This window comes from Centroberyx gerrardi, chromosome 18 (genome assembly GCF_048128805.1).
Source record: "Centroberyx gerrardi isolate f3 chromosome 18, fCenGer3.hap1.cur.20231027, whole genome shotgun sequence".
Classification (NCBI taxonomy): Eukaryota; Metazoa; Chordata; class Actinopteri; order Beryciformes; family Berycidae; genus Centroberyx; species Centroberyx gerrardi.
In genome coordinates this window covers 8,107,569-8,122,858 of record NC_136014.1, presented here as the reverse complement: position 1 = coordinate 8,122,858, position 15,290 = coordinate 8,107,569, and the positions used below count along the sequence as shown (strand labels likewise).

The 15,290-nt window shown below is 48.2% G+C and overlaps 1 protein-coding gene across 1 annotated transcript in view; it reads right to left on the bottom strand.

The window, feature by feature from the left end:
* Window positions 1–11,230, bottom strand: part of fut8b (fucosyltransferase 8b (alpha (1,6) fucosyltransferase)) — a 30,568-nt gene extending 19,338 nt beyond the window's left edge. Inside the window, exons 1-3 of the mRNA XM_071904354.2 lie at window positions 11,028–11,230; window positions 4,048–4,166; window positions 2,710–2,872 (exon numbers count right to left, since the gene is read on the bottom strand). Of these exons, the coding sequence (XP_071760455.1) occupies window positions 2,710–2,872; window positions 4,048–4,166; window positions 11,028–11,230 (485 nt within the window). The remainder of the gene's footprint in view (window positions 1–2,709; window positions 2,873–4,047; window positions 4,167–11,027) is intronic.
* Between the last annotated feature and the right edge of the window lie 4,060 nt (window positions 11,231–15,290).

Genomic DNA, 15,290 nt, shown 5'->3' with positions numbered 1-15,290 from the left:
ATGCACTAAATAAGTCGAATAAATAAATATTAGTAGAAGTAGAATTAGTAGTAGAAGTAGAATTTATATTGCATATAAGTAAAATGTGGTTCTGTGGACCTCAGCAGGTGCATCATGCCCCACCCTCCCATGCTAAATATGCACTCCTGGTACTGTAAGGCGCTTTGGATAAGAGCATCCACCAGGCAGCATACGTTAAACACCATACTGTATGTTAAATATCACCGAGGCTCAACATGCTTTAAGGATATTTATGGATAGAAGGAGCGTTATCTCCGTCAGACGGCCTGGCTGCAACAGAGTCTTGCTAGTTGTTTAGCTCTTCTTTTTTTTTTTGGATTAAGTCTGCCATCTGCAAGCCTCTGACAGCGAGTTTGTGTACATGTCACACACTGCCAAATATCGTGACCATCCACTTACAAACACGCCCGAGAGCTCTGATATATGCAGCTGAGGGCAGCTACTTGGTCACAAACACATCACACACACACACAAGCTTAATTCATTACTCACTTCTTTGACCCAAATCAGTCACATCCTGTGTGAGTGAGAGTTCTTATGCACATATTCAGCAGCACATTGCAAAGACACATACGCATAAAGCGGATAAACGGCCCGTGTCCTCATTCAACTGCGCGGCACGGCGAATGCTAGCCTTTCTCCACGGCTAAGACAGTATCATTACTCATTGTCCCATTTTGAAGCCGTAACCGCAGCGTGTGTGAACGGGATGTCAAACTCCCTTTTTTTTTTTTTTTTTTTGGGCAGCGCCCGCTGGGGAGCCATCACAGACCCTCTGCGGGAAGGGAAAGCAAAACCTCGCCGGCCGCAAGACTTAACAAGAAGGGATCGGCAGACAGCCCCCGAGGGCTCTGGCAGCGACAGAGAGGGGGGGGGGGGAACGCCGCACTCTGCTGCAGTCCTGTATATGTATGAATCGGGAGTGTGTAGCACGCATATGTGTGTGTGTGTGTGTGTGTGTGTGAGACAACTTGTGGGCTTCCCCAGCGCCGTGGCTTGGCTGAGGCTACAGACGCTGAGGCTGCAGGCGGTGGGCTTGGCGGCGGAGCACAGCGGCCCTCAGTGCTGATTACCCCGCTCCAATTGGAGGGCAATTACCGGCCCCGTTTACAATTACGCCATGAATCAACAGGAGTGAAGAGAGAGAGAGAGGATGGGAAGACAGGCGAGCGGAGGGGTAGCGGAAGGCAAGACGTACCGCCTTACTGATTCTGCGGGATCGTCTTCCTGTCCTTGTAATGTGACACGGCACTTTCATTCAAAGCGCCTTACACTGCTGTGAGTGCGTACATTCTTTAGCATGGGTTGCCCCAGGGGGAGAGGAAGGCCTGACCCCGTTTGCCCTGCGCTTGCAACAGGTATTGTGTAATACAAACAGTAAATCAGGAATTCTTTAAAAAAAAAATGTTACATTAATTTTTCAATTAATCAAGTTTTCAGAAAATAGCGAAAAATGCTCCATCCAAAATTCATTCTTTTTTTTACCCTGCACATAAACAAAAATACTTTTACTTCAGTGTACAGTACAACAGTGTTTTTTAACACCTAGGTTCGTCTTAGTTTTAGTTTACTATAATAACCTTGCAGCCAGAGGTGAAAGTAGCCAATTACAGCTACAGCAGTTACTGTACTTGAGTAGTTTTAGTTAGTTTAGTTTTATTTAAAAGTCTGACCTTGTAGCTACACGTACCTGACTAATTCTTATTCTCATTCATATTTTCAGATGTCATCTCAAGTAAAACAAATACTTATCAGCTCTTGTAAATAATCCAATACAATACAGTACAATTTAGAGAGATGCACAATATCCTAATGATTTTCACTTGGAGAGTAAATACGTACTTGCATCCTTTTTTAAATGCCCTACATATTTACTTTTACTGGGGAAATTTCCTAGACAAGTGCTCTTACCCCTACCCGAGCAGAATTTAAATGAAGGAGCAGTGCATTGATTTGAGTCAAATATTTCATTACTCTTTCCACCTCTGCCCCTATCTGTGCTCGCTCTCTCAGCCTTTGCCTGGAGCACATACAAGGAAACTTGGGGGGCTTAGAGGGAGAGTGAATGCCTATGTGAAAGTGTGTGTGTGTGAAAGTGTGTGTGTGTGTGTGTGTGTGTATGGGGTGAGGAATCAGACTGCGGAAAGCTGCTTAGGCAGCAACGGCTGAGACAATGGGCCCTGTAAGCCACTTCAGCGGGATTACAATGAAGCACTTGGCTAAGTGACACCGGGCCTTTCTCCGCTCAGCTGTGCGGAGGCCAGCCATCCAGATGACAGTGTGGGTGTGTCTGTGACCTTTCCTTTGCCCTTTGTTCCTTGCCAACCTCTGCTCTATTGCTGCCTTCAAGTCTTCTTGTTCATCTCCTAGTTCCAAATTTTGACAGCATCAACAGGTAGCGCTAGCAAACTCTAATCAACACTGAATGCATGCACCAAAAATGTGACAACTATCAAATTCACTAGCATACTGATTACTATTATTATTCTTGCATAGAATAGCATTAGCAACAAAACACATTGATTTCACTGTCAGCTTTTGCCATAACTTTACTGCTTTCCATCATTTTAATCTCATGACCTGCCTCAATATGTGTCAAATCGCCATCGAAAATTACCACTTTTGCTGTGTCATTCAAGGACTTCTACTGACGACATATAGCATGACTTCAAGGCACCGTATGCCCACCTCTCCTGGTGTCCCAGGTCCTGCAGCAGCGTGTCGGCGTACTTCTGCCTCTCGCTGGCCTCCACGTTGGCCAGCTTCTTCACCTCGCTGCGGACAAAGTACCACAGCTCCTTGACGCCGTTCTCCACCCTCCTCCGCAGCTCCTCCTGAGTGGGCCCGGGGCCTGCAGAAGGGGGGGTGGGGGGTGGGTGGATAAGAGAGACCGGATCAGAACAAAACATAACAAACATGCTCCAGTCAGAATGACGATTGAGGTCCAGCAATGACCTAAACGGATGAAACAATGAGTCTGACTTCAAAGCATCTCATCCTCAGAGTGACGGGGGACAAAAAAACCCCCGCAAAGTTCTTTAGGAATACCAGGAGGGAATACAAGATCTCGTTTCCCGATCATTAGAGTATCGGCCCATACAGGCTATCGGCATGTAGCGTGGCTTCAGGATGCGACTATTAAAATATTCCTCTTTTCCTTGTCTGCCCCTGTGTCCCGAGGTGTTGCTTTGACCTCATTATGGAGCATTTGATCACTGGTTTGTGGCTCTTGGCTCTCTGATGTGTTTTTCTCACACTGTTCTGACAACAGGAAGGAACTCTATACCCCGCCCCAGCCGAACAATGTGGAGTGACCCACATGGATAACACAGCTGCTAGCTCTGGTTTCCCTAAAAAAAAAAAAAAAAAAAAAAAAAAAAAATATCAGGGAATGGGAAGGACGGCCTGAAACAGGAGGAGGAGGCGGAGGAGGTGGTGGTGGCGGTGGTAGAAGGCGGGGGGACGGTTTTTTTTTTTTTTTTACCTTCCTATCCCGCTCTTTCTCTTTTCTCTTCGCTCCGTCCCTCGGCGGAAAAAAGCTGGAGGGTATTTTTAGCTTTTTCTTCCCCCTGCGGCGAGATGGAAAGGCTGACCCTGCGCTGCCCTCTGCGCTCACATGTCCTTCTTATTTTCTCTCTGTCTGTCTCTTTTTCTTGCCTCTCTCACTCCCGTTCTGCCATTGGGGCATTTGCACCGCTTCCATTTCATTCACACATTTCCCCGCTCACCTGACAGCCTTCCTGCCCCCCTCTGACCCCTGCTTAGACTGGCGCACACACACACACACATAACCCTGCCCGTCTGCTGGCTGAGCTTTGCCATCATCACCGCTGTGCTACAACAGGGTTAATGGGGTAGCTGAGGCAGAGATTCTGACTGCAGGCGAAAGCTCACAAGCCGCCGCCTGGCTTTATACCGTATGTAGTCAACCCCTACGCCTTTCCAAATCAATCCCTCCATCTCTCCGAACCCCGACGCCCCGATCCCTTCCCCCTGCAACTTCAAGGTGTCCCGGGCCCCGCTCACCGTCTCCGGTGAGTCTCTGGAAGCTGTGGATCTTCTGCTTGGCTCTGGTTAGCTGGTCCTCCAGGGAGCGCAGTCTCCCCGCGGCCAGGGACCCTGCCTCTGCCTGGCCCTCTGGTATCCTGGGAGAGAGAGAGAGAGAGAGAGAGAGAGAGAGAGAGAGAGAGAGAGAGAGAGAGAGAGAGAGAGAGTGTTTGGTGAGCATATGTATACAGTGATATGGATGGAAAGTACTGTTACTTGGCTGAAATTTTACTTAAGTATAAGTAGAATTACTGGTAAGTCTAAGTAAAAGTAAAAAGTTGTAGAGTAGAGTAAAGGTTACGGAGTCACTTAAAAAAAACAAGGAAGTTATTATTACACATGATCTTTCCCATGAAAGACAAAAAGGACAAGAGGACAGCGAGTTGGAACTAGGTTACTTCACAGCATACATAACCAATGGCGCGATTCTGGATTATTCACTTTGAAGAATCCAAAATTATGCGCAAAGCACCGAGTCACTTTCCATGTTTGTTCTGGTCCAACGTGCACTTTTGAACAGTCCCATCCTGTGTTATGTCCCGCTCCAACATGGAAGCCACACCATCAAAATGCAGTTTCCAGTTCCCAGTGAAGAACAATACTTCAGTCAAAACATACTTAAAAGTGAAATGACTCATTTAAAAAAAAACACTCACAAAAGTACAAGCACACAAAAAGCTATTCAGTTACTGTAAAGAGAGTAAATCTAATTTGTTATTTCCGCCATAGCAGAAATCCCCCATCATTAAGTATTTATCCTGTATTAGCGCTGTCCTGGTCATGGCAGCCTATTCTTCCTCAAATGTGTGAAATACAGCTGAATAGGCGTATTGTCGCACAAAACTCGTGACGTCTTAAACAACTGATCATTCCTTGTGCCTTGTTTGTCTCTGAGCCAGAGCTCATCTATAGTGGTTCTGTGGCTCTTTGTGGCTGTCTTGATTAAATGTGAGCACGCATGACAGGGCTCTGTGCTCCAACGCAACGTACTCAGTAGGCTTAGCAAATTTACTGCTGGAAATCTTGCAAAGCCTAATTGCTGATTATAGTTTAAATGATGTTTGGGCCGCCTTTCAGCCCATTTAATGCACTCCACATTAATGTAATTCATTGCAAGCTATTCCCGAATGCATATTTGTAAACTAATCACTGCTACAATGGTATATTTTCACAGTGTTTTATCCATTAGGACTACATGATGGATATAAAGATTTAAATCGGGATTTGCACGGTTCCGTCTCAATGACCTGTTCATTAAATAACCATCGCGATGTGTGAAATGAAAACACAAATGAACACTCAGACATGCTCAGAACACACAGATCAGATAACTTCAGCCGAGGAGAGAAAAAAAAAAAAAAGAACTGCCGTCAACATCATACTAAATCATCTCCTCTACATAAAACTATTAAAAATGGAATATGTGCAAATGCACAGGGGCATTGGTGAAGTGCTGCAAAGGCCACGTTAATGAGTCATCAAGGCATGCAAACTCAATTTGCTCCCTGAGTGAGGAACATCAGTTGCTGGCAGGCATAAAGATGAGGATTTTTAAAGTTGCGTAGACAGCCCCCTTCTTATTGTACGACCCCCCCTTCCGCTGTGCAGCCGCCAGTCCCCGGGACGCCCTGGCCTCCCACTTCACTGAGCACTAACTGAGCACGGTGCTTCAAAGCCATGGAAACAAGTGATGAGAAGGAGGGTGTTTTAACCGCTGCATTATGTAACACCGGGTGATGGACGAGGGTAAACCTTTCAATACCTTGGTGGTATTTGAGATATTTATATATATGTCTCAAATTTGTGTTTCTTTTCACGGTGAAATCTGAGGCGTGACGGTTTCAGCTGCCTGACACAGATCTTTTGGAAGAAGACCCAGGTGCATTTCCCTTCTTAAGTATCAGTTCTCTCTCTCGGTTCTCACAGCGAAGTCTGTTCAAACAATATTCAACAGGATCTCCCAGTGGCCACACCCCGACCTGCCAGTCACACTATCGCACGGGAAGCAGCACCTGTTCCTCGGTGACATCATGTCCCGGGAGAGGTTTAAGAGCTTCTGAAACGGTAACATAAAAGAACAAGATATCTCCTTGGACGAGGCAGAAGAAAGAGCTTCTATTGTCTCTGCGTAACACATCTGGCAGGATACGCCGAGGCTGTACTCCGACGCTCCCTCAGCTCTTCCAGCACGCCAACGCCGGCTAATAAACACAGACGTGCTACAGAGGTTAGCTAGCGATGCTCCAAAGAGACATAAACGGCGGAGACACACGCCGGCGCAGGCGACGCACGAGCATCTCCGACCGGGACATGCAGATGCCAAATGAATCCAAACACTCGGCGGTATCAAAACCCACAGACGGCGCACACGCGGGAGAGAGGCGCACGCCATACGCGAATACACAAATGATCCCTGACGTTATCTCCCAGGGACGTGAAGTGGGGACTAGACGAGGCAGCTGGATTCAACAGCCTCTTAATCAAACGGAACGGGAGAGGAAACAGACGAGGAGCGAGTCAGGGAGTCGGGGGAGGTGGGGCGGGGTTCTGCCGGTTTTGCCGAGTGAAAAGGCAGGCTGGGAAATCGTGGCATCGGGAAGGCAGGTGCGGTTCGGCACGCAACCCAGTTCCCTCTGATACGGTGGCCCAAGCAGTCGCCCCATTGGCTCCCGCCCCCCGGCGCCCGGTACCCGCCGAGTTCACGGGACGATCAGAGCCGGGCGGGGCGGTGGCCCGGGCGCCGCTGCATGCATATTTCCCCGGTAATATTCCATATACATGGCTTGTTAGACTTCAAAGGGAAACCTATGAGCTGACCTGGGAAGCCATACATATGGATGGAAATGTAAAGTGGTCTGGGAAGTGTAGATGAAAGTGGGCTACATGAACGCAATTTGCTTTTACATTTGGAGGGAACATTGATTTAATATCGCTGTGTGTGTGTGTATATCAACTTGTTGTATGTGTACACGCGCGTGTCATAGCACTGTGAGTGCATGTGACAAGACAGGGATTAGTCTGACGTCTTTCCTGGAACTGACCACATGCAACCACTTGACTCCAATAAGTCAAGCTAATAAACCGCAGGAATGTAGCAGCGGGAAAAGGCGGGTAAACACTGTAAATGGGTGAAAATGACTGGCAATACCATGAAAACCTGTTACCACAGCCCAGAATAGGAATGCAGGTCCTATTCAGAATTCTTAAAAGGTTGCATGACTAGATGTGTGTGTGTGTGTGTATGCGAATTGTGTCTTAACTAAGTGTCTGCTCAGGCCTACTTCCCTTGCTGTATTCATGCTACGTACACCGACTCACCCAGGCTAATTCCTAGTAAACTGATTCTGAATGGTGCATTCTTGCTTTGCATGCTTTAACGCCTCAGTACATCTAGAGCCAGCCAGCTCCGCTCTGAGCCCTACTTGACAGAGATGTCCTGCCCACAGACAGCTCCCACAATGGGGCTAGTGTGTGTGGCAGTCGGCCTTCCTTCGCCGGGCCTGAGAGACGGCCGGGTCGATGGGAGTTCAGGTCTGGAAGCGGCAGCAGCATCTGTTTGGTGGAGCCGCGCTGGGTTAATAACATTACAGAGTAAATGAGTCCTCTCACTATCGCCCCGCAGAGGGGTGGACAGCGGCCTCGCCGATTTATTCTACCGACTCTCGGGTCGCTAACAGTTTGCATTTACATCTTACATGTTACCTCCAAGATAGGCACCCAAATGACACAGGCCTATATGAGACAATGCAGGGAAATCATATGCAAACACCAGCATGAACGGTTAAGATGTTAAAACGTCTAAGCTAATGGGGTTGGAAGCAAACCGACAAAGACACAAGGGCACATGGAAGGAGAGTAATTGAGGTCTAATGGTCAATGGCCTGGACCATTAAAAGACAATTCCTCTGGAGCATGTAAAAACAATTTGTCTTGATTCTTCCCCTCGTTCTTCTCTGCCTGTCCTACATCTGGGTCAAACGGTAGATGCAAATAATTCTTTGTGTTTGATTTAACTTTCAGATGGGTGGGGTTTATGACATCAGGTTTAAACAGCGTTGCATAAGTTGTTAGGGCATACTAAATTGACTTTTACATACTCTGTTGTGATCATCTAGCGTTTCTGCCAGTCACTGTATTGTCCTATGTGGTAACACCCACCCATGTGGCACCTAGGTAAGATGAAACAACCTATTAAACAGATTAAGAAATGCTATTTGGCCCCGGTCTGGTCTGTGCCATGACTTTGATTTCCACCGCTCTTCTCCTCCCCTCCATCCTCATCTCCCTCTCCTCCTCTTGGCTCTCAACACAGTGCGGCCCTCGCGCCATCCATCACGCTTGCCTCCTCCTCGCCTCCTCTGCATCACTCCTTCCCTCCCCACGTCCTTCTGTTGGCACGCCTGGGGGATCGATCAGGTCCTCATCGCTCAGCCCAGCTGTCACTCTCACCCTTCGCTCTCTCCGCTGTCACACCATCAGGCTGGCGCGTGTCAGCGTCTCCGCGGGAGCGGTGGCTTCCTGCCCGAGGTGACTGACAGCCGCGGAGAGGGCGGAGCCAGACGGGCCGAGTGGCTCGACCCTCCGCTCACCTCTCATTAATGCTGCTGGGTGATTGGTGGGTTGCCGCGCTCGCCTGTCACTCAAACCGCTCAGAAACGGCCTGAATAACGAGTCGCTCGACTGAATCTGCAGACTGGCAAGGCGATACCAATCTGAATCTATGCATTGATTGATAGATTGATTGAAGTTATATAACAATTCCATATTAAAGATTATGCATAGTTCTGCCAAAATACATTGAAAAAAGAAGACATCAGGATAATGCCCTAAGGCTCATTTCCATTGTGGTCCTTTAAGAAAGAACAGTGGTGTAGAGGGAGCAGTTTTTGAGGCCCTGGAGCTCAACAGATAGGGAACGGGACTAACAATGTCAGTTTTATGGGTCTGATTCCCACTGAGGCCACTCGTAGGAAAAGTGAATGCACTCACGGTAAAGTTAGGCGCTTTGGATGAAAGCATCCAAATGGCACATGCGATATTTGATATTATTTAATGTCAGCGGGATGCTCATGAAATCTGTGAGTCAAAGAATGATTTTGACGATTCAGTATGGCAGGCAAATAACTGGTCTCACTCTCAACATGGAGGGATTCATGCCCTCAGTCCAAATCTGAAGAACCAGTAAAGTCCTTGAATTGGGCTAGGCATGCAGTGAGTTAGTAGATCAGTAAGCTACTGAGTTGTTACATAGTCAGTCAGTCTGTGACAACCTGCCGGCTTGAGTCTGGCTCGGCGCCATGTCTCTGTCAGCACTTTGGTGGAGGAGTGAAGGAGCGGGGGAGGAGGGAGGCGAAGAAGGAGTGAAAAGGGGGGAGGGGAGGACCGGAGGAGGGGATGGGGAGAGAGGGGAGGGGAGGGGCCACGGCTGGGATGACGGGCAGCTCACTAACAGCCTCTTTGCGTCTATTAGAGCTCTAATACGTGGATAATAGACACTACAGGATGAGGCGCTGGCGGTGTTCTCTCCTGGGCCTGTGTCTGACCACTACACACACGCATGCACGTAATCACACACACACACACACACACACACACACACACACACAAATTGAACAGAGGACAAACCAACCCCTTCTCTCTGTCGATAGCTCACTAAGCTTAACCTCAGCATGCTAGTTGCCTGCTTTGGCTTGCTTTCCCGGATACTTAGCCGGAGCTTAGTGGGACTTGAGAAGGCACTGTAGCGCTGCCCCAGTAAACAACTGTGGAGGCCTCAGTCCCAGATCAGCGACTGAACTCAATAACAAGCAACAAGCGCGCAGTGTGTCGGGACCCATCTGGACACTGGTCGTCTGAAAGCTGCACTTGTTTTTTATGCCGTGAATTCCACCTTTGTTTCTGAGCCAATTCTGAATAATTACAAAAGCAAGGGATTTAATCGGGGACCAGCTGTCTGATGTGGCGCGTGTGCGTGTGTTTTTATGTTTGCGTACGTTGATGAGGGCCCCGCATCAAAGCGAATTGGAATATCACAGAGGAGCAGCAACAGCCGGATCTGAAGCCCGAGTTCCCCATTAATACGGCGCGCACCAAGACACACAGCTGCATGCCCTGCACTGGCGCGCGCACACACAGGCGCACAACCGTATGCGTGCGCACACAGACACACATACACAGATCCACAAGGTTTATGCTTAAGTGAAATACTGTTAATGTATGCAGATAACAGCACAACCCTCTCTCTTTTTGACACATATAGTTTGAATGTGTGAACGATGCTGTGCGTGCTGTGAGCCCATATGATGTGTTATGCTTCTATTTATGATGGTGCACTGTGTTTGCACACTGTGTACACTGTTATTGTATGTTGGTGCTGCTTGTTTCTGAAGTATCCCCCTCCCAAGGGTGGAGGTAACAATTACTCACGTTACCATAATGGAGTAGCTTCTTTGTGTACTGCATTTTAAATCACATCCATTACAGAGTACACATTTTGTGGCTCTCCATAAGCAACAGAAAGGAGACCATCATAAATTGACAAATTGTGGAGCCATTCACAGAAGAGTAATCTGGCTTTTCTTTGTTTGTGCAATTTATTATGTAATTTCCAAATTTTCCATTGAAAAGAATCTAGTTTGAACTGTGTCCTCTTGTCCTTTTAAAATTGCATGGAAAATATCTAACAATGTTCTCTTTTCTAAAAAGTAAATTAGCTACTTTTTACTTTTACTTAAGTAGATTTTTACAGCAGTACTTAAGTACTACTACTTTAAGTAAAATATCAGCAAAGTAACAGTACTTCTACTTGAGTAAGACATTCTAGTACTCTTTCCACCACTGCCCCTCCGCTCTCTTTGGTGTCATCAAACACAAGGGACTCATTTAAGAGTTCAATTTCAAATGTCTCTCATACACTCACATTCGCCCCAAAACCACACTGACATCTGAGCTGCTGGTACCTGAGAGACTCGGCCATGCGCCGCAGGTCTTCATTCTGCTGCTTGAGCCGTTCCAGCTTGGCCAGGATCTTGGAGAGCTCTCGGCTGGAGCGCTCCGGGTGCTCGCTGTCCCTCACCAAGTGCCCACCGATGTAGAAGAGCAGCGTGCCCCAGGCCAGCAGCACCAGGGTAATCCAACGCCATGAACCCGCCCAGGGCCGCATGGTTCAACCACGCCCACCCGAAAACACCTCTTGGTGTGCCTGCCCACCCGCCCGCCCACCGGCCTGCCCGCCGGACGTGCACGCACGCTCTGTGCCCCGTCACCACAACTGCCGCAGCGCCGCCCTTGGCATTGGCATCTTCGCTGGGATGGTACACGAGTGAACGGCGGATGAGAGGGGGATGTGTGTGTACACGTGTGTGTGTGTCTGGGGGGGGGCGGTGTATAAGAAAAGGAGCAGGCGTATCTCAGGTGAAAGTCAGTCGACCAGTCTTTTCTATGTGTGCTAAAGCATGGCTAGCATGCTCGGATGTCCTTTTGTGTTCGGATGTCCTGCACGCCACTTGCTTGCTGTATCAACTCAATCCTCCAGGGGGTTTCCGGCTTGGAGGCCCGTCCTGCTTCTGAGATGCAAATCTGGTGTCTTCTCCCTTCCACTCAGTCGCCGATTGGCTGGTTTCCCCCACGCTGCCTCGCCACGTCCTGTCAGTCCTGCGGGATTCTTTTATTTCAGGTGTGTCCTGCGGGAAAAAAGAGAAAGACAGCCGAGTTAGTCCTGCTAATTGCTACAATATGATTCGATACACAATATGGGGTTCATGACTTGATACCACCACGATATGATGTAATAAATAAAAGTTCAATGACAACAAAGTCTGACTATGCAGAATTATGTTTATTTCTGAGCCACAAATCTTTCTAGCAAAGGAATTGACTTGCTAGATTAGTATTGCGATATATTGCATTTCGATATCTGGTCCCATCCCTACTAGTCGGCCAACTCAAGACAAACTAAAGCCGCTGAACAGCTAGGCCAGCTAGCCAAATTAAACAAGTAAATCCTGTTCCTGAAGGGCAGAGCAGGCATGCCTCACACACTGGCATGCAGGAACAGAGAGCCGAGTGTCGGGCTGACAGACCGACAGACACAGCCTGGGTGCTGCTGACTGGTCCCGACATAACCCAGTCTCAGCAGCCTACAGGATTGATCAGCATGACACTGCAATTTGCATTTACATAGTGATGCGCGGTCCCCGAGCGATGCTGCACTGCTGTCGAGGCAGGCCAGGGATGTTCCGCTTTCCGCATCCCGCTCGCTCGCACACACACACACTCACATACTGTACACACACACACACACAGACGCACACATGCACTGAAAGGCTTTTGTCTGCCGATTGCCCACGCTTTTATCTTTGAGTCTCAATCTCTCTCTCACACACACACAGCCACACACATACTAGTACAATCTAATGGACATAAACAAGAATCCAGCGTTTATTCTCCTGAACCCCCGACGACGCCCCCTCAACCGCCCACGCTCCATCCCACCCACCTCCCGACCTTTTCTCTCTCACTCTTAGTTAAAGCACAGCTAAGCCCGACGGCTAATGGATTCGTTCGGTGACAGCTAAATCCCGCGCCGTTTTTCTGTCCTGCTCCCCGAGCGCCCCCTCCGCCGTCCCCGTGGCCTCCGTGACGGAGTGCGACATTGTCAAGGTGATACGGCGGAGCTCGGCGGAGCGGGGGGAAAACGAAAAATCCCTGGATCATCACTTCCCTTCATCCCAGAGCAGCGGGGGAGACGGAGATGGACGCGTGCCGGGTTTATGAAGCAACCTTCCCTGTCAACTCCCCCAACAAAGCCCTGCCACGCAACCGAGGCTTGTCGTCTGATGGGATCAAGGATGGCAGGTGTGTGTGTGTACGTGCACACAATATCACTGTGTGTGTGTGTGTGTGTGCATGTGTGTTGTCATCTCTCTGCACGCTGGCATAATTCCAAGCATCTTAGCTTCTCTGTGAGTGGTGGTGGGGTTGGTTTGATCGACAAGTCCCAGTGTGTCTGGTGCTTCTGCCTGCGTGCCTTCAAGACAGAGGAAAGTGTTCCTCTTGGGTTTAGCTTGGCAGCACAGAAGTAGGTTAACAGTAGCTCACCATGTAGACCATGGCAGCATAGTTGATATGTAGGACATAAATGGTGCCATGCTGTAATACCATAGAGACCGTTCATGCTTCACTGGCGCAAACCGCCCAGAATACAGCAGCTGAGGTCAGGGAAACAACGAGGCGCCGGCTATTCTTCCTCGCTCCTTATTGAACGCTATGGAATTATTGAATACCGCGCAGACGTTCGGAGAGGCTCCTGCTGCTGTTGTTACTAACCAAAGCTGACATGAGGGTGGCTCCTCTTTATGCATGCAGGACAAGGATATGCTGAGCTGTGTTTTATTATGGAAAATAAGCGCTGCGAGCGGGTAGCGCTCTGCCAGCTAATGCGCGACCGGCAGCTTACTAAAAGGCAGGCTGCGAAACCCTTGTCGCTGTGTTTGAGAAGCCGCCGTGGCCATAATGAGGTTTGTGTTCAGTAGACTAAAACTGATAAATATAAAAGTGTTGGAAGGGGTGGGGCGGCACCTGCTGCCAGTTACGATATGGTGAGGCAAATGACAAGAACATTTTGGATAGCACTGCTAGCTAGCTATTCTAGCTCTGCTTGCAAGTCAGGCTAACCTAGTGATAGGGAACAGAGAGCTGAGGGAAGTTAATAGTAATGCAATTAATGGCCTAACTGGCAGGACAACTAGTCACCAATACCAGTCAAGATAATGGTGAGGTAAATGTCAATAAACTGCCAAGATAACATCGCCTGCTAGCTGCTCTAAATTTCAAGCTGGCTCAGATCAACTGTATTTAAATGCCTTAAACACAAAACATTTTGCCACAAAGCACTTCACAAGGTTAAAGGAAATGCTATAAGGATCAATCTCGTCACATAAAAAAAAGACCAAGCACATTTCAAAAAAAGCATATAACACACATGAGTCGCAGTGAAGGCCATAGAATAATAAAAGCGGGCTCTGAATTGATTTTTAGCCCCACGACAGCAGGGGCTCTATGGATCGCAGTGTCGGTCGGTCGCTCTGTTCACCGCTTTTGGTCACGTGGGTGAAAGCGGGCCGCAGGGAGTTAGATTGCAGACTCTCGGTCAGAAGACCTGAGTCGGATTCCATGCAGGGACGCTTCCACAAAATTCAATGTCGCGGGGCTGTTAGACTCTTAGTCTTGTTCAAAATAGTGCTGGATTTTGCTGACCTAACACTTTTGGCTGGGTTGTCCTCAAGTTTGAGTCTGGACCGTGGAACTCCTGATGAGAATGCTAACCTGGTCATGTTACTGAGGGAACATGAAGCTCAAGGAACAGAACTCGGGGTCGATTAAGTGCCTCACTGGTAGGAACCCATAATCACTAACAGTGATGTAAATAGGTTTTCAATGTAGTGAGTCCCCGGGACCCACAGGTGGTAATTTGAGTGGGTCCCAGGGAAATTGAGTGGGTCCCCAATAAAATTTGTGTTTTTAAGTTTTTTAAGTTCATTTTACCTACTCCTATTTATATATTTGATTGCAATGTTACACAGCTCTGGTTACACATTTATTTATTCTAGTATATTTTTAATTGTACGTACATTTTTTTTTTATTTCACACTTGCTTTGGCAATGTAAAAGTATGTTTCCCATGCCAATAAAGCCCCTTTGAATTGAATTGAGAGAGAGAGAGAGAGAGAGAGAGAGAGAGAGAGAGAGAGAGACACGCAGGGGGGCTGTGTGTGCCCAGCAGCCTGTGTGACACAGAGCTTCAGGAGAAAGCGAGGAGCATAAAACAGCATGAAAAAAAACCAACCGAGCCCGACCCGACCCGAGCCCGACATACAGTTGTAACAGTCGCAAATATGCCTACTATGCTTTTGGAACATTGTTTGGTTGCAGTAACAGATTAAGTCACTGGGTGGCGCTCCTTGTTTTTTTTTTACTGAGACTGAGTTACAGCAACAGGTTGAGTAGGCTCCTACCAACTACTCCCAGTCTACCCAATACTGACGTCGTCTCGCTCTGTCATGCTATCCAGTTTAATACATCCATGGGAGTAACGTTAGCCTACTTCCCTAAAGCTAACAAGCACAAAGCTAATGTAAGCTAAGACACGACCAAGCGCGTTACAGTCTCGGGTCCCGTCGGGTTCGGGTCGGGTTGCAGACCTCTAATGTGTAGTAAATGAA